General features: G+C 39.2%; 1 protein-coding gene across 1 annotated transcript in view; it reads left to right on the top strand.

The window, feature by feature from the left end:
• Positions 1-25,837, top strand: part of LOC118768598 — a 129,708-nt gene extending 103,871 nt beyond the window's left edge. The window contains exon 2 of the mRNA XM_036515380.1: positions 24,653-25,837. Coding sequence (XP_036371273.1) covers positions 24,765-25,814 — 1,050 coding nt within the window. The 5' untranslated portion in view covers positions 24,653-24,764 and the 3' untranslated portion in view covers positions 25,815-25,837. The remainder of the gene's footprint in view (positions 1-24,652) is intronic.
• The last annotated feature ends 509 nt before the right edge of the window (positions 25,838-26,346 follow it).

The following is a 26,346-nucleotide window of genomic DNA, read 5'->3' as shown; positions in this document are numbered from 1 at the left end:
TTTTACTCTGAGCGAGAGGCCCTTTGTCACCAGCAAAGGTAAGAGCTCTCTGAACTTTGCCCAAGCTATTCTTATTCTAGCAGCTACACTTTCAGCGCACCCTCCCCCACTACTGACTTGGTCACCTAGGTAATGGAAGCTATCAACTACTTCTAGTTTTTCTTCCTGGAATGTGGCGGAAGTTGTTCTCTGCGTATTTTCAGTGTTTATTGCACCCGAGCATCTGCCACATACAAAAGCTATCTTGCCAGTTAGCCTTCCTTTGATATTGCTGCACCTCTTATGTGTCCATAGCTTACACCAAGTACATCTTAGAGTTTCTACCTAAACCTCTACTACAGATCGGGCAGGGCCATCTACCTGAAGGGATTTGTGGTTTGCTTGCCTTCCCACTTATTAGGACTTTGGTTTTAGCTAGGTTGACTCTAAGGCCCTTTGATAATATATATATATATATATATATATATATAAATATTTAGCAGAAGTAACAAAGTGACCCAAAATCCGAAAGTTTCGTTTATTAGCATTTATCAAACTGGTTCTTTGGAGGTATATTCCCAGACCTCCAAACACCACTTTGATGAGTGTCAACTCTTGGACCTTGAGTCCCTACTGTCACGCCCCTATCACCCCCACCTCTATCTTTCATCTCTCAATCACTCTCTCTTCTTCTTTTTACTCCACTATCTTACTGCTGTAACAAAGATTGGCAGTAAATCTCTTCTCTTTACCATTCTTCCAATGAAACTAGGGATGTTACTGGACCCACCTGAGTCTCTCCTCAACACTCAGCCACTCCTTTTCATATATTTATTACCCTAGATCTCTCACCCATCCCAAGGTATATGTCACACCCAGAGATTGAGGGGAACCTTTAGTTTTGTCAAGGACATGGCGATTGTCTCTAGCGATGGTGCCATAAGATGCACCCAGTGCACATTGTGCAGTGGTTGGTGTCAGGAAGAGCATCCAGCTGTAAAAAGATAATCAGAAAATGTAACTTCAGGCAAGATATTCTTTGAACCATCCAACCCATTCCAGCATGGAAAGTGGGGGTAAAATGATGATCATCATACATACATACAGACGTATGGATGTATAAATATACATATGTGCATCCTTGTGTATATATTATACACATTCATTCTATCATATATACATATACAGGTATGTGTATCCTGAAGAAGGTCTCTTTTATTTTTCATTCCTCCTGGGGTCAATAGAGTAACAGTCATTATTTCATAGACCAAGGAGGGGTGGAGGATCATTTTGATGATGATGGGTCACCAGAATGTCATTAAACACCCCCACCAATATTTCCTAATCCACCTCATTAAACCCCCAATACTTCATAATAAACTACACCAAGATATAACTCCTCACCTAACACAAAACAAAACACACTTCACCTGCCAAACCCCTTTTTCATACAAACACATCTTTCCCATTGCTACCCAAACATTGTCCCTTATATTAAAGATAATTAAGATGAACCTACCTTTCATTAATTGGGCTAATTCATTAACCAATCTTTATTAATCTCAATCAGCAACAAATAATAACGATCCTCTCAACATGCTGTCTATCAGTGTGATTATATGAAAGCCCATCTTTGGATAAGCTTTCCGAGTTAATCAATGTTGTGTATGATAATTGTGTGGATTATATTGAAATGTCGAGAGATTTACAGCATTTGTCAGGTTAAGAACAGTTTCATCTCCAGATTTATTGCTATCTGTTATTCCAGGTAAATATGATGGAAACCAAGCCAGCCATGACTGTCCCATCATTTTCAGTACATATAATCATTAGTAATACTTATATTCCATCTAACTAGCAAAATGTTCAGTCTGTCTTGTATCTGACAAATGTCTATGAAACATAATAAAGTCTATGTTTTGCTAATTGTTCCATATTAACGAAGTTTGAACATGATTGCTGTGTGTTGGGACATAATATAGCATGTACACCAATTAAAGTTAATTTTCTCTACAGCTTAGAGTGTCTCGTTATTGAGTGCTTTTGGAGCAGGGGAATCTCTTTGACTAATTATCGTTAAATAAATCTAAGCCACACATGACTATTTCTTGGTGATGTTGAGAGCAAATATCATTTCCAGTGAAAATAATTATTTCTAATATTTAGACTCCATGTAATTAATGAAACTTATTAATACATCTTAGAATAGATTGTAATAAGTTGTTTAAATATTAATTAGACAAGATTAATTCACTGACAGAAATACATAAATGTTTTGTTGGTGTTTTTCAAATGATGAAGCAAACATCATCTCCCTGAAACTTTAATATTTTCACAAAGCTAAATGTTTTCCTTATATTTCTTTACAGATTCATTATGGAAGACCAGACTGAAAATACTAGGGTTAGTTCAGAGAGAGAATCAGCAGTGAAGGCCATATCTGGAGACAAAGAAAGCACAAAAGGAACTGAAAAACAAATAGTTGCTAAAATACAGAGGATTTGTCTTCAATATGATTGCAGCATGATGTTTATGGAGCATATAGTTAAGGAGATCAAACATTATGAAAGTCTGGGGTTAAGTGCCAATTGTATTTTAGAAAAGGTCAAAGAGAGACTTGGAATTTTGCTGAAATATACTAAAGAACAGAATATTTCTATTGAGCAGAACCTTGAATGGTTTCAACAAAGACTCTTTGACATTTATGTCACCTGTAACCCATACAGATGGAAGACCATTCAGACACCAAAAATAACCAAAAATAAATTTCGGCCTCTTCAGCCAGTTGTGACTAGAGAAGCAAACATTGAGGAATCTGGAGAAGAATTTGAAGAAAGGACAATAATATCCAATATTGTCATCTTAGAGGAGGGAGTGATGACATATTCCCACCATTGTAAGACAATAAGTTTAGTCACAAGAGACAGTGACAGAATTGATGTCCATTGTCAATCTTCTGTGACCAGTTTCACAAGAATCAGTGAAGACATGGTTCTGGCAACCCTCCCATTCCAAGAAATGATTCTTATTATCAGCCCCAAAACCTTCAAGATCAAAAGGATACAGTTGGGGTTACATATGGTGAGTTACTTGGAAGATTCTAAACTTATAGGTGTAGAAATGTTTGGTAAGATAGTTTACCAATTTGATTGGGAGGATAATACCATAAACTATCAATTTATTACCAAAGAAACCCCTACAGATATTGCTGTAGGGGTCCAGAATATACTTGTAATATCATTTCCCAGTATTAAAAGAGTAATCTGTTACAAACTGGATGGCCAACAGTTATGGGAGGTAGAGACCCATTCTCTGCACCTCCCAAGTAAAATCTCTCTGTACCAAAATTATTTCTATGTCCTCCAGGGACAAATAATTTATAGAATTTCAGCTAAAGGTGGTGTAACAAGGAGGGACGTTGGCAGGAAATGCCGCTCTATTTCTGTTGGTAAAGATACCATTTTGGTAACAGATTATTGCGGCAAACCACATGGTATTCAAATGAATAAAGACTTTTGGCCCAAACTGTCATACAACCACCAGCTACATACCCCCAGTTTAAAAGACTATATTCATATTGAGGATTGCTACAACATTACAAATATTCTACCTATGTCTACATCTTCTATATTAATAATTTACAAAAACAAGAAAGCTAAATTATTCACTGATAACGGGGAAATAATTAGCCAAAATAATTTAGTTTTCCTTGAGCTTCCTTCTTTCTGTTGTAGAATAAATGCAAACAGATTCCTGGTATTTTATCGTGAAATGAAAGGATTTCAGTATATCACCTGTCCTGAACTAAGAAAAGGCCCTTTAATAAAGGTGCAAACTGGTTACATGAAAATATGTCATATTGTATCAAATAAGTGTCTGGCTGTGACCACCACTGAAAACAAAAGCGAGGTCCATATCCTATTGATCAACGAAGATAAAGTTGACATTGCAGAAAGAATTTCTCTTGGACATCATAATGTCAGCATTGCTGCAACTCCAATTAATTTTGTAGTCGTAGATGGAAACGAAAATAAAATGGTATTTTATTCCACATGTGGTGAAGAACTTTTTCAAAAATACCTTCCATTCTATGGCCACCCTCATCACATCTACTCTGATAATGTTTATTTCTATGTCCTCTTCAGGAGACACTCTATTCTCAAATGTTACGATCTATATGGACAAATGAAATGGCAGTGGGAACTGCCTTTCCCTGTTCACCCTCACATTGCTGTTTTCCAAGGAACTCTTTATGTCCCGGACACTCAACTCAACAGGGTTCTTCTTTACATGTATCAAGACCGGTCGTCTGGCTGTTGTTTACCCATTAAAAATCCTTATATCAGAAATCTAAATCTACGACTCAAAGAAAAGGAGAATGACCAAAAACTTGTCATTGGCGAAATATGTAATCTGTCCAATGGACAGTTGGTGGTGTCTGACATCAAGCATGATTGCTTGTTGTATATTTCTGAGGAAGGAGACATTGTGTCCAGATTATCTCTGCCGTCTATAGCCACACATATATGTCGATGGGATTCTAATCATATAGGGGTCACGTTACCCCTACAGAAACAATTAAGGGTCATCGGAAACCTATCAAAGAGAGTGAGAAGTGTATCATTAAGGCAGCCTTATGTACGGGTGTGTAAGATGGGTGAATGTGAAATTGTTTGTTATTGTGATAAACCATCACATTTAGACATTTTAGCCATCAATTATTATAATCAAGTCGAAGTAATTAAGACAATTAATATCCCTGTGTTTGTGAAATCATTATCAATAGACAAGAAAACAGAAAAGCTATTAATTGTTACTAGGGGAAAAGCTTTTCAGTACAACACTAGAATAGGTGGTGGTGGTCATGGCAGTGATGGTAGTATTAGCAGTGGTGATGGTAGTATTAGTAGTGGTGATGGTAGTATTAGTAGTAGTGATGGTATGGTTCCAGTGATTCAGAGTCCGAAATAGAAGCTTTCTTCAAGCACATTAGTGGTGGTGGTCATGGCGGTCGTCAGATGGTCCCCAGTGTTTTAATGTCCCAAGTGAAACGTCCCCTCAGTCTCCAAGGTGGATCTATTGACCAAAAGTCTGTTTATCTGATAGACAGAAGCCGTATGTTTGCCATAAACGATCAGAATTTGTTGGTTAATGATCTCGTTACTAATAATCAACTTAATTATTATATCGACCTGGTGGATGTATTTTCCAGACACATTTCTCTCAGTGAAATGTTGTCTTCCACTTTATATCTACAGGACCTGACAGTTTCTGATAAAGCCAGACGTATTCCTCCCCCTAAACATTTGGGAGACAAAGAACCAGTGGAGATTAATCGTTTGGTTCTTACTGAAAATAATATGATTGCAGGATGGGACAGGGAGAATGGAAACATTAAGATATTCACATTGGATGGTCACCTTATGGATTCAATCAAAGTGAATGTTTATATTAATATTAAAATGTGTCGATGGCAGTCAAACACATTGGTCATTACGAATAGGGATCATTCTGATGATGATAAACACCAACTGTTGACATTAAAAGTGGAGTTTCCATTGTCGTTGGTAATTTACCAAACGAGAAATTATTATGAATGTGTGGCTTCTTTATCAAACAATCAACTGGTTTTTAGTGAATCGAGAGATGTAAGACATTTGCATTTTGTTGATATTGATGAAATACATTCGAGTGTGAAGGAAATAAAAAAAATAGACATACCTGAACCATTAATAAAGAGAAACGAAGATGGAAATTATTTTGATATAATCCTGGATATTAAAGTTACTGATGAAGATGTCATCATTGTCTTAAATTGCAGATTCATCATTTTCTTCAACAGTGGTGGTCAATATTTACATTCAGTCAGACACTACATGGAGTATTTTGGTGATGACAGGATGACAATTGATGACAGTTTTTTGTACATTTACGGTCAGTGGGAGAAATATTTAGGTTCATCTGAATATGGAAATATTTTGTGTTTGACTCAGAATGGGGAATACAAGAGAATATTTTTAAATAAAAGAATTTATAAAGATGAAGTATATTTCTCCAGTATAGACTGTAAAGGACCAAGGTTTGTTGGAAGGCCCAGGAGGGGAATGAGATGGAATGAATTGTATGTTGAAGGGTTGTTTATGGTGAATCGAGACAGCTTCCCGGTTGCTCGTTTACAAACAGACGAAAGTCCTGTTCAAGTAAAAGATTTTGATGTCTCTGAGGAAGGAAAGACAGTTGTGTGTGAAAAAGCCAATAATGGAAATGTTAAAATATTCGATGAAGACGGCCAGTTGCTATGTCACAGAAATGTTGCAAGTTTAGTCGGTGGTGTGTGTTTTACACAAGAATCACACATAATGGCCACGGTTCCTAAAAGGAAAGAAATATTTCACCTGAATGGAGAAGATTTGCAGACATCTCAAGTTTGGTCGAGTCTCATCCCTTATGGTGTAATATGGAGAAAAGTGGCGGGTATTTACTGGTGTGTACATAATGAATTGATTGAATGTCATTGCATAAAGATTGATGGGGACCAAGTGAACATTCTGGAATCTGTGTCGTTATTAAATCTTGATTCTGGTCTTCGTTTCCCTTCCATTACATCTGAAACGAACAAGGAAATATTCAGTAATGAATTAATTAATAAATTGGAATACAGAGGAGGAGATGGAGATGGAGGAGGAAGAAGAAGAGGTAAATCAGGTGAAATAATTGGTAAAGGTAGATTAAAGGTGAGATGTGGTAATTACATAGCAGAGATTAATAATTCAGGAATTGATGAAATATCAGTGAGGAGACTTCCATATAGGACAGCAATGGTCCCTTTTTCCATTCCTGCATTCGAGGAACCTGTTGATTATGATATGAGGGACATTAGGGACCGGAACAGTAAACTAATTAAGTTAGATGAGAATGTGAGTGTGTTGATATTTCGAGAAAGTGTCACATTAATCAGAACAACAACAACAACAGTGGACATACTTCAACATGAACAACAACAACGACCAGCACTGGACATATGTCGGTGGATAGAGGAATGTTTCATTGTCGCCTTTGGGAGAGAAATGAGGGTCTTCAACAGGGATCTCCGTCGTTTAAAAACCATCAGAACTGAGAAATACTACAACAGGATTTATAAATACAACGACAATCAACTCGTGTGTGGTGGTCATTATATTAGAGACATAACTCAAGAAGAGAGACACAAGAAATACCAAAGAATATGGAAGAACAACAAGGATTACTATTATTGCAATAACTCCTACATCTTTGACCCTTATTATGTGGATGTGGTTGATATCAAAGATGGGAAATGTAAAGATGAAGTGTGTCGTGGGAAGATGAGGAGAAAGGGAAAGTTTGAGGGAGATGAAGGGGTGGAAGATGTGGGAGTCACATCTTTTGGTGATGTTGTTGTTTTGAGGAGAGAGATGGAGGAGAAGGGGTCTGGATGGTGGGGAGTTTTTTGTTTTGTGGAATGGTTCAGGGAAAAGTCTTTGGTGAGGAAGATAAGAATAGAAGGAGAAACGACTTATTATCCGGAAGATTATATTCCAAGACCTCGTCTGACCATAATTGGTGAATGTGTTTATATAACAGATTTAATAAACAATATTTACGAAATACCTCAATATATTGAAGAGGAAACATCTGAAGATGATGAAATCCTGGGATTAAAAGATAATCCTAAATATTTACTCCTCAGAGGGGAGGATAATGAAGTCTTTGAAGTTCTTGGTTTGGATGTTTCAGACAATTCTTTGATGGTTTTTGGAATTATTCCTGGACGTCAATCTTTTGCTTTCTTTTATTTTGACAAATAAATATTTCCAGAAATATTAAACTTCAATCTTCTTCTTCTTCTTTTTGTTGTAAATGGCTTCGCCCGGGAATCGAACCTGCATCGCATACATTGCATTCTACACACTAACACTTATCGTTGTAACATTCCTCAACACACTCTCTTTGTGTGTGTGTGTGTGTGTATTTATATACAGTATATATACATGTGTTTATATATATATACACATATTTAGGAATGTATGTATAGAAATAAGGCTATAAGTATGTATGTTTGTGTGTGTATATATATATATATATATATATATACGCATGCATGTATGTATAGGAATGTCTGGTCCGAAAGCAGAGACTTTCATAATCATTGATTCTCCATTAAAAGGCAGACGACCAACAACAACAAAAACAGCAGACGACCACCGCCGCCGCCACCACCATCACCACCACCATCATTATCATCATCACCATCACCATCATCATCATCATCGTCATCATCATCGTCATCATCACCATCATCACCATCGTCGTCATCAGCGTTGTGTGTGCGTGTGTGCAGTCTGCATCTGACAGTTTTTAACATTTAATAAGAATAGATTGTTGTTGTTGTTGCAGTGACATTCCAACTGCACACACGCACAAACATTGCCTTTCGTCCTCGTCGGGTTGTTGTTGTTGTTGTTGCTGTCGGGGGTTCATAAAAAAAGAGGACACTTTAAGAAGCATTCGTTAAAAGCTTTCTCATAGCTGGTCATTTTTCATGCTAGAAATAGAAACCACTTTATTTTTCATATAAATTTTGAAGAACACTGTAAGAAGCATTCATAAATAAAATTGGCCTGTATATGGTCTCATTTCATGCTAGAAAGAGCCACCTAAACCTTCACATTTTTGTTTCATCACAAATAAAAATCGAAGGACAATTTTCAAAGCATCCATGTCAAATATTGTCCTATAGATGGCCTAACATTATGCTAGAAATAACAGCCAAATACTCTGAAATTTGTATCGTTTATCATCAAACAAGTAAAGGACACTTTAAGAAGCAACTCTGAAAATATTGTCCAGCGGCGGTTTAAGTGTAAAATATTATAAAATTATGCATCTATGAGTTTTATGTGTTTAAAAAACATAGCAAAGACATGTGTGTATATGTAGGTATATACATGTGTATAAAGGTATTTTTGTAGAAAAATGCGTATTTTTGAATGAAATTTGGTAGAAATAATTTCAAACGATGCAGATTACAATTTAAAAGAAATTTTTGGGCAAAATGTTTTGTAAGGGGTCGAGGGAAATAGTGTGTGATTTAAGGGAGATTTGGCTGTTGTTTCTAGCACACCACCCTCCTTGTCTTTTTTTTTCCTCATTCAGTGTTTTTTTTTATGCTTTTCAATATTTTCCCCTCAGAAACGCATTTATGCTATAAAAAAATAAACAGAATCTTTTAAAAATCTCTGATTATTTTTAGCCCCACTTCCTGGCCCCCGATTCTTTCTCTTTATATAATTGTAAAATATTGGAGAGCCTCAGAAGATTCTTGCTGGGATTTATCCACGGGGATTTAAATAAGAGCTTTGTAAAAGAGGATTTCTTTTGAGAGCATCCTTTTCTGTTAGAAAATGAAAGTGGAAGTTTCATTTAAAATATCCATTTTCCTGGAAGTTATGAGGAAACAAAGTCGATGGGGTGTTCATCTGTAGTTATGCCACAGGATGTATATATATATATATATATATATATATATATATATATAACTGTAGAAATGTAGGTGTGTATATATATATTATATGTATGTGTGTTTGTGTATACATTTATTCATGTATATGTACAAGTTTAAAAAAGAAATATCAAAAGATGTTGGAATATTTGAGGTATTGGATAATTTCCGACTCTATTGTATAGGATTGCCGATACATGTATATAGGAATATAAATATACATCATAATTATACCTACAGGAAAGCAGAATATTATACATACATATTCATATATAAACTCAGATATATATACACCTACAGATATATATACATATAATTATACATTATTATACGTAGACTTCTTGCACACACATAGAAAAGACGACGGGTAAATCCATTTGTGACCATCCATACTAAAGGGTGTCTGGTGATATTTCTGGTCTGGTATCATACAAACCGCCCAGTCTGAAGTCTCTCTATAACTTCTGCCGCTTCCCGTTCAATTGTTTCTATTTGTTTCCTAGCAACGCTAATTTGAATGACAAAAACGTGGGGAAAATGGCGGGAAATCCGAGTCTAAATTATTTATTTAAAATCAAAGAGACATTGTCAGCATTTTTATGAATTAAATAATGTTAAATGACATTAAAGGTCTCACAATTAAGTCATTAATTAGGAATTATAATTAATTTGGACGTGAAAAAGAAAGGAAAATTTCGATTTGGACTGAACACGAGTGAATATATGTGTGTATATGTATGTATTTATGGATGTATTTACGTGTACATAAGCAGGTAAATATTTATATATGTAAGTGTGTATGAATATTTACATAAGTCTATAGAGAGAGAAAGGGGGAGAGACAGGGTAGTACACATGAGACAAATGATGTCTGGGGTGCGTATCGGTGTGTCTGTGTGTGTGTATACACACCTGTTTATGTTTGTGCGTGTGTATTTATGTGTGATGTTGTGTGTGTGTATCCTGTGTGTGTGTGTGTGTATTCTGCCTCTCTCTCTCTGTCTGACAGTCTGTCTGTCTATCTATCTATCTATCTATCTATCTATCTATCTATCTATCTATCTATCTATCTATCTATCTGTTTATTGACGGACGTGATGTCAGTTCAGCTCCGAAGGTAATAATTTATTTTGACTATTTATAGGCCAATTTTTGTGTACATTTTTGTAAATAAGTTGTGTAAGGCACCCAACTTTCGTTTCAGTGCTTTTCCAAGGGAGGAATTCGCCCCTAGGGGCAGTTTCAACCCCATTTCATTTGTATAATTTCCTTTTCGACATTTTTGAAAATGTCAAGAAATTGTATTTTAGAACGATGGTCGCGTTCCTCTATCGACCAGCTTTCTCCTAGTCTGGAAACGCTAGGAGAAAAAAAGAATTTATCCTCGCAAGGTGAAATCATCAATGAATTTGCAATGAACGCTGCAACCACTTGTAGTAACAACACTGTCACCACTACCACCACTAACAAGAGCAACAAAGCGAATACTACTGTTACCACCACCGCTTTCACCACCACCACCATCAGCATCGACATCAGCAACAAATACAAAACAAAGGTCGCAAGGCCAAGCACCCTCAACACCACCAGTGAGTCCACCACCAACACCGACAACAACACCATGGCAGCATCTGCTACTAAAACTGCTATCCCTGCCAAAGACATCGCCACCAATAACAATACCAACATCACCATCACCGCCACCAAAGACCGTGCCGTCAATGCTACTAATACCACTAACACCACCGCCGTCTCCAAGAACGACAATAACAACAACAACAACAACAACAACAACGACAACAACAATTCCCTTCAACCACTGCTCACTCCATCACCAACAAGTGAAAAAATAACAACGACAACCAAACGAAATGCCGAAATTTGCGCTAATGCAGGACTAAATTACGCAGACAATTTTCCACCCCTTGCTAGTTGCATAATCAGCAACCACAAACCTACAACCCACACCCCTGCCATCAACACCAACACCACCGGCAGTAACAACAATAACAAAACAACAACAAACTTCGCCGAGGCGATAAAAGAAAAAATAACAAAAGTTTCGTTTACTACACAACAAATAAAAGATTGCAGAAACCTTATTACAAATGAAAACGGCAAAATACTCTTACACATACCTCAAGACATACTGAATGAGGAGAAAAAAAAGACAATTGTATATAAAATCACAAATAAAAAAACTAAAAGTCCAGAAAAGGCAAGCACAGACAAAGTAGAAAAGTGCTTACGCCCCATCTGGGGATACAAGGATTATGTGACTTGGGCAAACAAGTTCGCCCACGTACAGGTGGTTTTTCAGAATGAAGAGTTGACGAAGAAATTCTCAACGATAACCCTTCATTCTGATGAACTAATGATGACATCGAGTTACCTTGGCCAGAAGGTGACGAAGGTCATTATCAGTGGTGTACCCCAAGTAACTACAACACTGTGGATAACATCCGCCTTAACATCCGAAATGGAGGACTTAAACATCCTAGATATCGGTGTTTCGAAAAACAAGGACTGGCTGGGAAAGAGAATGGAGTTCCTCTTCCACATAAGTCAAGAGGACATCAATAAAATTCCCACCCACGTACATCTTGAGGATGGCCGCAAGTTATACGTAGTAGTCGAGGGCAGAAGACCACGATGCTATACATGTGGCAGTGAGGCACACCTCAAAAAGGAGTGCAAATCTGCCGCTAAATTACAACAACAACAACAGCCACAGGAAAAATCACAAAAGCCAGCATTATTGCCCACACCACAATATAGACAGCTAGTCAAGAAGCTGTATACAGAAATGCATGAAAAACAACAAAGAACAAGCCAACCCAACCAAACAACACTAACACCAGCGCCAAGAACAGAATCATCACCACCAACAACAAATAAACCAATTCCAACACCAAGAATAACAACGAAGAAGACAAGCACCAAGGATGTAGGAGAGACAATAACCACAACAAACCCCCCAGCAACACCCTCCCCGCGCAACACAACAATATCTACAACCGCACAAACAGACCCAGACGCTTTACCGTTACCCCCTGCTGATTCGTCAGACTTTTCATCTAACGATGAAAGTTCGACAGAATGGCAAATAGCCACAGGGGGTAAAAGAAAAAGATCAAGAAAAACCAAACAAGAAATCGCAACCAAAGCAGGGAGATACCTGAACCCTGAAAACTCCATATACAACCAAACAAGCACCAACACCACAAAGCAACACACACAATGCTATCAGCGATAGACACCAAAGACTCCAAACTAATGGAGTACATCACAGGCTACACAAACATTTGTGAAGATGACTTTAAAAATAGCAATCATCCACGCACTACACCACCCAAACACATAAAAATACTACACATCACACAAACACAACACCACAAACTCAAAGCCCTCTTCCCAAATGCTGTAGGGGGTTTCCAGAAATATCTGTCCCAAAAACTATATAAAAACCTCCTCGAAGACACATCAAAGAACGAGGAAGCCAAAACTTTCGACACAAGTAAGTAACTCTCTGTACTTTCATTTTTGTGTTTTAAAGCACACACCCCAATAGAATCATGGTCAAGATTGGTTGTGTGAATGCGCGTGGCTTGGGGTCTCCTTGGAAACAAGGATACCTCCTAAATGACATCAAGTCACATGATTTGGGAATCATAGCCATAAGTGAGACCAGACTCCACGAGCCACGGGCCCTAAAGTCCATGTTTGGCGGACAGTTTAACATTTATTTCGCTCCCTGTCTGCCGAGGATGGGCGGTAGTGGCACCGCGGTACTTTTTCACAAGAGCCTGGATCTCGAAGTCAAGACGATATTCGTAGACCCGGAGGGTAGACTGATCGTTCTGGATGTCGACGGCAGCAATGGGTGCGCTTTTCGACTCGTATCAGTCTACGCACCGCCCTTAACAGGTCGGGCGGATTTCTTTCGACGTCTAGAAGTATTCCTGGGAACGTCTCGTCCTTTACTCTTAGTGGGGGATTGGAATGCTACCTTGGACACGCATGTAGACTACGTGGGTAGAGACAAAAACAGAAGGGGATGCAAATGCCTCAGAGACCTGCTCAGACGATTCCAACTGTCTGACAGGTACCGACTCGACCACCCAAATGCACCAACGTGGACATGGAGCAACCGCAATGGGTCGTCGAGATCGTATCTAGATAGGATACTGTGTAGGACAGTAGACAAGGATAACTTAGGACGTCCACAATTCCACACAGTCAGCTACACGGATCACAAATTGGTGACGTGTACGCTAGACTTAGATAAGGCACATAGACAGGGTCCCTGGTACTGGAAACTGAACGCATCATTCCCGTCCAGACAAGTTTTCAGAGACCGGATTAGCACACTAGTAAAGAGGGCTTTGACGGGAGCCATCATCAACAACAAATGGTGGTTTGCCCTCAAGAGAGCAGTAAAAGCAGAAGCGATTAGGTACAGCAAAGCACTAGCCATAGATAGAAATAGAGTAGAAGGTGAGCTAGTTAAGAAGCTAGAAAAGGCAATTAGAAGCGGCAACGCATCCGACGTTTTGGCGGCGAGGTTGGCCCTCGACCAACACTTCAACGCCAAACACGAAGGATGTGCTGTCAGAGCTAGGATGCGTGCTCTAAGGAACGAAGGTGTTGGAGCCGCGAGAGAGGCCCGGGTGGCAGAGACGCAACAGGGCAACAAAGCCACCATTCGGTCACTGGTAGATGAACAGGGGCCGAATTGCTCGAGCCAAGTAAAATGTGTGAGGCCTTTCAGCAGCATTTTGCCCGACTGTTCGGGACGAGTGGAGGGCAAGAACGTAGGGTGGACTTCAGTGCCTACCTACATAGCCTGCCACGACTCTCGACAAGAAAGGCAGGGTGCTGCGAAGGTGCCATCACGGCGGCGGAAGTGCGGGAAGCGATGGCAGAATGCTCGAGGGACAAATCACCGGGTTTGGATGGTCTACCCTACGAGTTTTACAATTGTATGCCAGACTTGTTTGGAGACGCCTTGGCAGCGGTATACTGCAACTGGCAGCAAAACGGGAGCATACCCGGTTTTGTGAGTCGAGGAGCTGTAACTCTGCTGAAGAAAGATCCAAACAAGGGAAACATTATAGATAACTTTAGGCCAATCACTCTGCTCAATGCAGACCTGAAAATTTTGACAAAGGTGTTAGCCAAGAGGTTGGCGCTTGTCATCGAGAAACTGGTCGACAACGCACAAACGTGCGCCGTGCCGGGCCGGAGCATCCATGACAACCTCCATCTGATGCGCTACATCATAGACAGGGTAGTTAACGAACCTGGCATGGGTGGGGCCCTGATCAACTTGGATCAATCGAAAGCCTTTGATAGGGTAGACCATAGATACTTGGAGGCAGTCCTGAGAGCGGCTGGTTTCGGTCCCGTCTTCCGCGGCTGGATAGCTGCCTTGTACAGAGGCATCCGTTCGGTAATTCGCGTAAATGGACATGTATCGAGACCTTTCGACATTGCACGTTCGGTCCGTCAGGGATGCCCCCTCTCGGCGCTTCTATACGTATTGACTCTTGAGCCACTACTGCGGAAGCTGGCGACTCTGAGGGGCATCCCGCGAGAATTAGGATGCGGGACGAGCGTGTCTGCATACGCGGACGACGTCACCGTCATAGTGTCAAGCCACGCGCACATCGAGCGGGTCGGCGAGACACTAAAAGACTACGAAGCGGTGACAGGAGCAAAAATCAACTGGGAAAAGTCAGTGGGCTTGCGGCTCGGCACCTGGAGAAGCAAGCCCATGCCGTCCACCAGTACCTCCGTCGTGGGACGCTGGACAGACGGCCCGGTTAAGTTGCTCGTGGTCTGGTTCGGTCCGGACCTCCAAATGGAGAAGAACTGGAACGAGATAACGAGTAGGGTGGTCACTCTCGCCCAGCAATGGGCCGATAGGAAACTGTCCCTAAAAGGTCGGGCGGAAGTGGCGAACGCGTACATCGCGTCCGTCATCTACTACCGCCTGACCGTCGTACCTTGTCCCGACCCTACCATAACCAAACTAGAACGCATTCTCTTCCGCTTCTTGTGGAAAGGATGCGTCCTGATGGTCAGGCGATCCATTTGCTGTCAACACCCGTTAAAAGGAGGGCTGGGCATGCCGTGGTTGATGATGCGCAGACACGCGCTGAGACTGCGACATCTCTGGCTCTATGTAGACGACGGTGAACAGGTGTGGTCGCCGTTTGTGAGGCACGCTTTCCCGCAACGCCGGGCGATACTGCTAGTATATATATATATATATGTCTGTATTTGACTCTCTCATTCTGTCTTTATCTACAACAACCTCCACTCTGTACCAATGTCTGGGGTTTGGTTGTTTATGGAAGTGGTATATTTAACAAGGAGTGTTTCAGCCTCCCATTCTACTACTGAGTCCTCAAGACACACACACACACACACATGCAAACAATCCAACACATACACACTCACGTCGTTCAGTGATGGAAAGGGACATCCGTCCTATTTGTGCAGATGTGTAGGTGTGAGGCAATCATTTTACTCAATATAGAAAGAGAAATAAGGAAATAGTTTTCCTTCTCTACCTCTGCCTTGACATGGATTTGAACGCGAATCCACAGGAAACCAACTCGCAGAATTATAACACGCGTTTTATACATACATTCACCAATATAAACACATGCAGCCACAAGTACACAGTCATATACAAAACATGTGTGTACGTCTCTCTGCTTGTGGCCATATTACGTGTATATCTATGAGATATTGAGTCGGTGTATAATTATTGCGGCTATTTTTCAACAAATTTTATTCAACAAAAACAACAACAATATTTAACAAAAACATCTTTGAATGACGGTCTGACCGTCTGCCAAGCAAATAGGAAGCAGTAATTGAAGGAGATGGTGAATATGCTCCGGAATAATCATTTAAAGATGTTTTTATTACATGTTGTTATTGTTTTTGTTGAATGAAATTTGTTGAAAAAAGCCGCAATAATTATGCACCAAGCCAATATGTATATAACAAGATAGAATGAACAGAACATTTTCGGCCTTTATTCTAGGACTCAACCAAGTAGAAACACACACTGATCGATCGATAGGTAGACAGATAGAGAGAAAGAGAGAAAGAGAGGGAGAGATGGATAGACAGACAGAAGACAGATACATAGATAGACGCAGGAGTGGCTGTGTGGTACGTAGCGTGCTTACGAACCACATGCTTCCGGGTTCAGTCCTGCTGCGTGGCACATCTGTAGCCTTGGGCCAACCAAAGCCTTGTGAGTGGATTTGGTAGACGGAAACAGAAAGAAGCCCGTCGTATATATATATATATGTATACATAGACAAACACACGTGTAAGCATACGCACGCACGCACACACACACGTAAGTTTATGCAAGTATTTATATACTTGCATACACCTATATAATTATGGCTCTGGTAACATCCTCACAATGAGATTCATAGAAATGTTGTCGCTAAATCCTGCGCATCACAGGCTGCAACAGTTACCATTCTCTCACTCCACATCGACAGACATGTCTCACCTGCACACTTCATCCTATCAACAACTTCCAACAGAAAATGCCTTCCTTTTATGCGTTGCATCTCTCCTGAATTCTTACATGTGCAACCAGTAAACATTTTAAAAAGTTTAGTCAGCATTTAAACCTAGTCTTGTCGACTGCAGTTTTTGTGCCTCTAGCAACAAACAGCTCTCCTAAGAGATTTCTTATTCCACTTACGAGAGGCGATTCAAGTCTTTCAGAACCAGCTCCCCTGCAATTCTTGACTTCGTCCCTTGAGGCAGAGGTTAGGACTCACCTAAAAGACACAAGTGAACGTCTGGAAACAGCAGTCTATATCTGACCAACTCAGACTGGTTTGCCAGCTCCAAAAGGCAACGAAAAATGCTCATTTTCTAAGAATTCACCCAACAGTGAATCAATATTCTTTATTTAATATCGTCACCTATTTCTTAACGTCTCCATTTTCCTGGTGTATATATTTTATCGCCTGCCGTCTTCTTTCTATCGTTTAAACACAGCAGACACGGCAGAATCGTATCGAAAACTGTTCAGAAGTATTTCAGGAGGAAAAAAGAAAGCAAAGCCACCTCAGTGATCAAAAGCAAAATCTATTCAAACAAACCTAAAACATACAAGTCACCATACGACATTATGTGATGTAATATAGTTTTGTGTATAGAAAGTATTAGATTTGATGTGGACCTTGTTGTTAATGACAACCAGTGAGTTATGTATTCTTTTGGTTCGTGGTGAGATAATAAACAACTCACTGAAGGCATTTTTTATGATTCTACACGTTTCTTTACTTGGCATGTTCACAAACTGTAAATGTACAGCGGAGTGATACACACTGTGCGTATCCGCCTTAGACACAGGTCATACTGTTTACTAGATGCGCTTAACAAAATAGTACTAATAGTGGGGATGTATTCATATATACGTATATCTACGCATACACATAGATATGAACGTGTAACATTAATAAACACCCACTTTACAATTATCTAAAGTGTGTATACATTCGCGTGGGGGACACCCTGTATATATACATGTACAACAGGCTACTTTCAGTTTCTAAGAAGTTATAATAGAAAATACTTGTTTGTGGTGTCATGCAGTGAAACGCCTGCACCCGTGTGTGTGTGTGTGTGTGGTGTGTGTGTCTGTTAAATAGTGTCCTTCCTTTTATAAAAAGAATTGACGGATTTCGGAAATACGTGACTGCTATTTCTAAACATTTGTTTGTCCACATACAAACTTTCTTAGGTAGTTCCGTGTAACTTTATCAGATGAGGGGGAAATACTCTGGTTTTCCACGTGATTTCTATCCCTTGACTAATTCCAATTTGACCGTTTTTTTTTTGTCTTTCTTGAAATATTTTCCATTCGTACATTTGACAGTCTACATCATCATCATCATCATCACCACCACAATCATCATCATCATCACCCACCACCACCACTACCATCATCGTACTTTAGGTTCATTTCTTTCGTTGCAAAACTCGTGTCTTATTTTTATTCCTGTTTTTGTTTTTTTATCATTATTCTCTAAGTCAAGGAGGTGAGCTGGCAGAACCATTAGCATTCTGGACAAAATGCTTAGCGATATTTCGCTCATCGCTACGTTCTGAGTTCAAATTTCACTGAGGTCGACTTTACCTTTCATTATTTTGGGGTTGATAAATTAAGTACCAGTTTAGTTCTGGAGGTCAATGTAATCGACTATGCCACTCCCACAAATTTCAGGCTTTGTGCCTATAATAGACAGGATCATTATTCACTAAGTCCTACAGGAAACACAATTTTATCATTATTAAAATAGAAAGAAGTTTGAAAGAATGCATTTACAATGCTAAGTACAGAAGAATTTATTGTAAAAAATCTTTTTGCCAACATCTTAAAGGTATTTAAAAATGGGAAAATAAACTAAAAAGTAACCTAAAGCAATCTCCGTTTAGGTCGTGGATCCCATGCCAGAGTAACACCAGGCAGGCTTTAAAGGCTGTTTGATATCACTGAACGATATCACACAGCAGTGTAAAAAGAACGGTTGCAAAAATAGATACATCAAACCAAATGCTAAAGCATGAAGTCTGTAACATCCTTCGGTTCCTGCAACTGACTCTTCAATAAACATTCGCTTTCTGTTGACCTCTCGTTTGAACCCAGGTGCGTAGGACTAGCCTACCTCAGCCGACACAAGAACACAAACATTCTCTATACTCTAAACAATAATGTATGGCCCGGGTAACTATGTACCTCCTCTACTGAAACACACCTGTTTCTGTCTCAGTGTAAGCTTTCATCATCTGACACAAGATCATCTCCTCCAATGTCCCCTCCCTTCTCAAAGGACCTTTGTCTTTCAAGTCACTTGGTGGCCCTGGTAGCGCTGGTGCCATGTGAAAAGCATTCAGTCCACACTGTGTAGTGGTTGGCATTTGGAAAGGTATCAAACTGTGAGAACCTTGCCAAAACTGACCTCGCCTGTGCTTGTGCCATGTAAAAAAAGGTCCACTCTGCTGGGTGATTGGTTTTAGGAAGGGCATCCAGCCATAAAAACCCTGATAAAACAGATAGAGAAGTCTGGTGCTAGCTGCTGCCTGGCCAACTCCTGTCAAACCGTCCAACCCATGCCAGCATGGAAGGCAGATGTTCAATGATTATGATAATGATGATGATGACAGCGATGGTGATGATGATGGTTTCCCTTAAGCTTGAAATGAAGTGTGACCTGAAGTGCAACCTTAAAACAAATTGTGATTGGTACACCATTTCACGTCTTGAAGGCTATGTTATTTTGGGGGATTTTTTTTTTTTATATTTGTGACCCAAGAGCAGGAGAAAGCTATGGAGTATCTAATGAACAGACGAGACAGTGAAACCCTTAAATTGCCAACCAAGATACACAACAGTAAATGTTGACCGTGCAATAACACATGTGATCATCAGCTGCCTGAATGTCATCGAGGGGCTTCCTCCCCCCTACTGTCACATGATGTTTTGGCTACAGCAAGATACAATACCAACCTCAGCAAAGACTGCCGCAGGATAAATATATTCAACACCTCTGCTAAGAAATACACACACCAACACACATACATATATTTACATAGACAGACAGACAGATAACTAGAGATACATGTACATATAGATTTATATATATATATATACATATATACATCTGTAATACAATCAGTGGGAAGGAGAACGGTGATGATGATGATGATTAAACATTTGTTTCCCAATCACAAGGTTTCAGGTTCAGTTCCACTGCATGGCACTTTGGACAAGTGTCTTTTACTCTGTACTCTTAGGCTGACCAAACCCTTATGAATGGATTCAGTAGATGGAAACTTTAAAAGCCCATCACATTTAATATATATATATATATATATATATATATGTAATATATATATATATATAGTTGCAAGAGTGGCTGTGTGGTAAGTAGCTTGCTTACCAAACACATGGTTCCGGGTTCAGTCCCACTGCATGGCACCTTGGACAAGTGTCTTCTGCTATAGCCTCAGACTGACCAAAGCCTTGTGACAGGCAAAGAAGCCTGTCACATATGTGTGTGTGTTTGTATATATGTTTGTGTGTCTGTGTCTGTCCCCCCCCCCATCGTTTGACAATTGGTATTGGTGTGTTTATGTCCCCGTAGCAGTTCAGCAAAAGAGACTGATAGAATAAATACTAGGCTTACAAAGAATAAGTCTTGAAGTCGATTTGTTCAATTAAAGATGGTGCTCCAGCATTGCCACGGTCAAACGGCTGAGACAAATAAAAGAATATGTATATATTGTGTGTGTACTTGTTGTCTTGACATCGCCTAATAGTTGTAAGCAGGCATTACCTTGTACAAGCAGTCTCTTTCATTCCCATTCTTCTGTGAAAAAATGTCCAGCCATGGGGGAATGTTAGCTTACTCGGAAAGAAGTGAGGGTGGATGACAGGAAGGCTGTAGAAAATTTGCCTCAAGGAATTTTGTCTGTGGAAAAGTGAACATGAAAATGAAGGATAGGTGGTGGTTTTGGTGATGATGATGATGACAAATCATGACGACCATGACAAACAAAGATCCAGCATGGCCACAGCGAGTTAGAAAGAAAAAGAAAATGTAAAAGACAGACAATTGATATGTTGGGTTTGTTGAGAAGACCGAGTAGAAGATGTGAGGCAGAGATGAAATGTATGGAAAGAACAATTGAATAGAATAGACAAATCAAAGACAACAACTATAACAAGAAACATATTCTCACTGTTTTGCTCATCCTCTTCCACATCATAGGACATGGAGGAAAGTGCAGTGTGTTCTAGTTGTTTAGCCCCAGGTCAAACCATGATGGTCTAGCAGACTCATGATGAAAGGCATTCCAGCTGGGATCATCCCAGCATTTTGCTTTCTTTCTTTCTTTTTTTTTATTCCCCAGACATATTGTATTTAAGACTACATTATCCAATGTGTCCCTTTCTTCTCTTGTGATTGTAGAGTGTGACTTGAAGGAATTTAGGCTGCTATGCTTCTAAAGAGAAAGAGAAGAGAGTAGAAGTGTTTTCTTTGAAGACAAAATATAAAGATATAAAGATGCATATACTGAGTTTGAGTTCGTGTAATACTCTCTCTCTCTCTCTCTCTCTCTCTCATTCACTCTCACCCTTTATCTCACACAATGCACATTTATCCTCTTCCTTCCATGTCATTTTATATCTTTCTCAATAGAAACCTTTTTTTTTCTGAGTGTATGTAGAGGTTTTTTTTATCCAAAATAATGTTCTTGCCTGTAATTCTCTTTCACTGTCACTACTCCCTTCTTTCAATTACTCTCTCTCTCTCTCTCTCTCACACACACACACACACAGGTATGTGTTCAGGTGTGTTTTCCATTGTGCTCTTGTACTTTGTTTCACCCTTCAAACTCCCTTCAGCCTGGTTCTCTCTCTCTCACTTTCTATCTCTCTGCTATTCATCTTATCAGGGGGAAGCGGTTGCCTTAGGGTACTGGAGACACCATAAGTTCATGTAAACTTTATAGGCTTTTAGGGTCAAAGCAACCTCATTAATGCTGGCATCATAGTAAAAGGCACCCAGTGCCATGTTGTAAGATGGTTGGCAAATAAGCAAAGTCTGATTGACAATCAGAATAAGGATATTGGAGACAAGGCTGCTGTCTGATGCATAAAAGTATTTTATCTTCTTAACCCTTGAAATCCTACCCTGCAAATATCTGCAACTGTCACAAAATCCTGAACTGCACAAAGCCACAATTCAAGCAATGCCGTCGTTTAGGATTGAAAACTGTAACTAAGCACTCTTTTGCACAGGAAACAATGTTTAGCTTCACTTTAGAAAGAATTTCCTGTTTAACATGTGTTTACATTCTGTATTTTATTGAACAAATTTCTCCAGATTTTTCTTTGATTTGGGGGCTTAATGGTATTAAGACCTCAAAGTGTTGGGTTACAATTCTGTGATGTTATTTATTAAATATTTAATTTGCAAAAGGGAGTTTGAACTTGGATAAAATAATTAGAGTGATATTTCAGTGTTGTCTTTATACTCCAGTGATCTAAATGATATTGCAATTTTATCAGTTGTGAGCAGAAGTTAAGTTATTTATTACATTGTTTGGTTTTTTTTGCATCAATGATTTCATTGGTGAGTGATAAAGATGTTTTTTTTAAAGTCCCATTACTTTAGTGATATATTTTGAATGTAGATCTCTCCTTACTGGTAGGTTTATGAACCGTGTAATAAGAGTAAATAGCATTAATTTGTTGAGCCATACAAAACATTGAATGGAGGAGATAAAAGATTAAGATATCTCTTGGAGTCTTTTTCTTTTGAGAGTTGTGCAGGTTCAAAGGTTCAGAGACAAACTGGAAAAAGAATTCAGCTCTGAAACAGGAAATTAATTCCAATGAATCAATATTTTGTGTACATATGTTGAAACGCTTCAGTATAATCAATTTAATTGTATTCAACTTACTTTGGCAGGTGAAAGTGGCATGACAATAGGTAAAAACTACAGCAGTGTACACCAACAATCATTAAATTCTATTTCTATTTCTTTGCTACCCACAAGGGGCTAAACACAGAGAGGACAAACAAGCGGATTAAGTCGATTATATTGACCCCCAAGTGCGTAACTGGTACTTATTTAATCGACCCTGAAAGGATGAAAGGCAAAGTCGACCTCGGCTGAATTTGAACTCAGAACGTAACGGCAGACGAAATACGGCTATGCATTTCGCCCGGCGTGCTAACGATTCTGCCAGCTAGCAAATTTCATTGAAATTCATAAAGATTGTTAACAGTATGAACAACAAAATAAATTATTTCTGGTAGACAAATCTACAGTGTGTATTCATGTATGTGAGGACATTTTGGTTGACCTGTCAGTTAGGGTGTAAGTGTGTGTGTGTGTTCTTTCTTTCTTTTTTTCTTTTACTTGTTTCAGTCATTTGACTGTGGCCATGCTGGAGCACCGCCTTTAATCGAGCAAATCGACCCCGAGACTTATTCTTTGTAAGCCCTATACTTATTCTAGCGGTCTCTTTTTGCCGAAACGCTAAGTGACGGGGACATAAACACATCAGCATTGGTTGTCAAGCAATGCTAGGGGGACAAACACAGACACACAAACACATACACACACATACATATATATATATATATATATATATATATATATATATATATATATACATATATATGACAGGCTTCTTTCAGTTTCCATCTACCAAATCCACTTACAAGGCATTGGTCGGCTCGGGGCTATAGCAGAAGACATTTGCCCAAGATACCACGCAGTGGGACTGAACCCGGAACCATGTGGTTGGTAAGCAAACTACTTACCACACAGCCACTCCTGCGCCTATGCATATATATCTATTTGTGTTGTATTTGTCCCCATCCACCACTTGACAACTGGTGTTAGTTCATTTACATCACTGTAACCTAGCAGCTCAGCAAAAAGAAACTAGTAGAATAAATATCAGACCCGAAAAAAAAAGCTAAGTATTGGGATCAATTTGTTTGACTAAATCCTTGAAAACAGTGTTCCAGCATGGCCAGAGTCTAATGACTGAAACAAGCAAAAGATAAGAAAGAGGAACCATAAACAGAAGCTTGAATAAAGTTTTGTGTTACAAGGCTAGAAAACCAAATAGCAACAAAAATACTGACAAATGTATGAAGGGTTCTGGTTGGTAAAGCACAAGTTCAGGTTATGAATCCAGCTTAGACTTTATGTTACCCTGAGCTCTGCGCATATTTAAGGAATCTATTATCTTACATACATGTTTTTTTTTACATGGCACCGGCACAGGAGCCATGTAATAGCTCCCATGCTGGTGCCACATAAAAAGCATCCAGCACACACTGTTAAGTGGTTGGTGTTAGGAAGCACTTCCAGCCATAAAAACCAAGCTAAATCAGACTGGAATCTGGTAGAGTTCTTCGGCTTGCCAGTCTGGAAAATGGACATGAAAGGATGATGACGATGATGTTCAACCACAGATTTATTGAAGCAAAAAAATGGGATGGTAGGACTTCTTGTGACTACTCAATAACTATTTTATTTATTATTTATTTTCCTTTTTATTTTTATTTCCAGGTTGCATTTGATCCCTCACTTCACTGGTTGACAATCCTGATTTGATGAATAACATTAAGATAGATGGTAATATATTCTGTGAAAGAAAAATTAAAAAAAAACACTCTGTCGGATGGGTTGTAGAACAATTTTGCCCAACATGGAAAAACTTTCTCATTGCGGGCCTCTTCCAATTACATCTTCAAATGTAGGCTTAGATTATGGGAACCGTACCATTGAAGCCCTATTAAAAATGTCCAGTGACACAGACGATGATGAAGATCAGAGTTTTGAACAATCAAAAGTTGGTGACACGAGGAACAAAAATTTACTCTGTCCTTCTGAGTCAACACCAATGCCTCCGGTTATACTACATAGTCAGACTACAAATTACAAATTGTACTGTTCACCTATGTCGCAAAGTTCAGCATCCAATATGGTACAGTCTCCAACAAATCAACCTGTCTCGTTAAAAACTCATGGTATACTGTCACCACCAATGTCCTCATCATTATCATCATCATTGTCATCTGTTTCCTCATGGCCTAAAAAATCAACAAAATATTCAAAGGAAGATTCTTTTACAAAGTTTATATCTGATAAGCGTCAAACCTGTTCAAGTGATGAACAGAGAAAACCCATTGAGGTAAATGTTACAACACCTCGTTTGGAAAAGAGACCAACATATGCTAACCTTAGCAGTATTCATAGAACTGAGGCTAATGATGAAGGTAATGCCGAACCTTTGTCTACTTCATCCTTATCAAGTTTAACTGATGGTTACCCTGCTTTCACAGGGGACACCTCAGACTGCCCTTATGGTCAAAATTATAACAAACCACGTGGTCTGAGAAAGTTTGAATATCATTCACACTATATAAAACAGTGTCGAATTGAGAAAACTGCTCGCACCAAGAAAGTATGGGAGAGATCACCAAAGCGACAGCAAGTTATCTCTCGCAAAAGAAAACTCATCAAAAAGTGTCAGTTGGAGAATTACATGGAACAAAACACTCCAGTGTCTGCTCACCATGAACGGAAGAAAAAAATGTTTCATAGCAACAAATATTTTTGTTGCCTTTCTAGCCTTTGGTTTTCTAGTCGCAAAAGAAGAATTGTAAATAGTAATTTAAAATCCAAGAATAATTCCAGAATCAATTTTCTGAAACTGCTGATCTCTTAAATGAAACAATTGGTCGTCTTGGCCAATCTGATTTGGTACTGACTGATTCTGGTAGAGACAGCAAAAATGAACATCCATGTTTGCAGTCACATACAAGTGTTATTTTATCTGAGACTTCGTATCCATGTAGCAGCCAGACTTGGTCGACTCCAGAGAGCATGAATACAGAAGTAATATCAGGTAGAAGCAGCTATGGGTTGTTCAAGTCTAGAATTGATCCCGGTCAGTTTACATCTTCACCATTACCTAACATTTCAGACTCTTCATCAGGACCTTGCCAAGAGTTGCCCTTACCTAGTAGTTCCCTAAATTTGTCTTCAGTGGAAGAACATATTTCTGCTAGTGACAGCCTTGATACGTCCCTTGAGGAAGGCAACAAAGCATTTGTTCAAATTGAAACTTCCAATGAACAATCCCAGTTGCAGCTGCTTTGCAATGCAAGTGGAGATACAAAACATGAAATAGTTCTTCTCTCTGACAGTTCAGTTTCACTTTCTGTTTCTCTTGGGGAAACGCCTGGTTGTGTTGGTCT

Source organism: Octopus sinensis, linkage group LG30 (assembly GCF_006345805.1).
Source record: "Octopus sinensis linkage group LG30, ASM634580v1, whole genome shotgun sequence".
In the NCBI taxonomy this organism is placed as follows: domain Eukaryota; kingdom Metazoa; phylum Mollusca; class Cephalopoda; order Octopoda; family Octopodidae; genus Octopus; species Octopus sinensis.
Note: the sequence above shows the minus strand (reverse complement) of the source record. Positions and strands in the feature narration are given on the sequence as shown.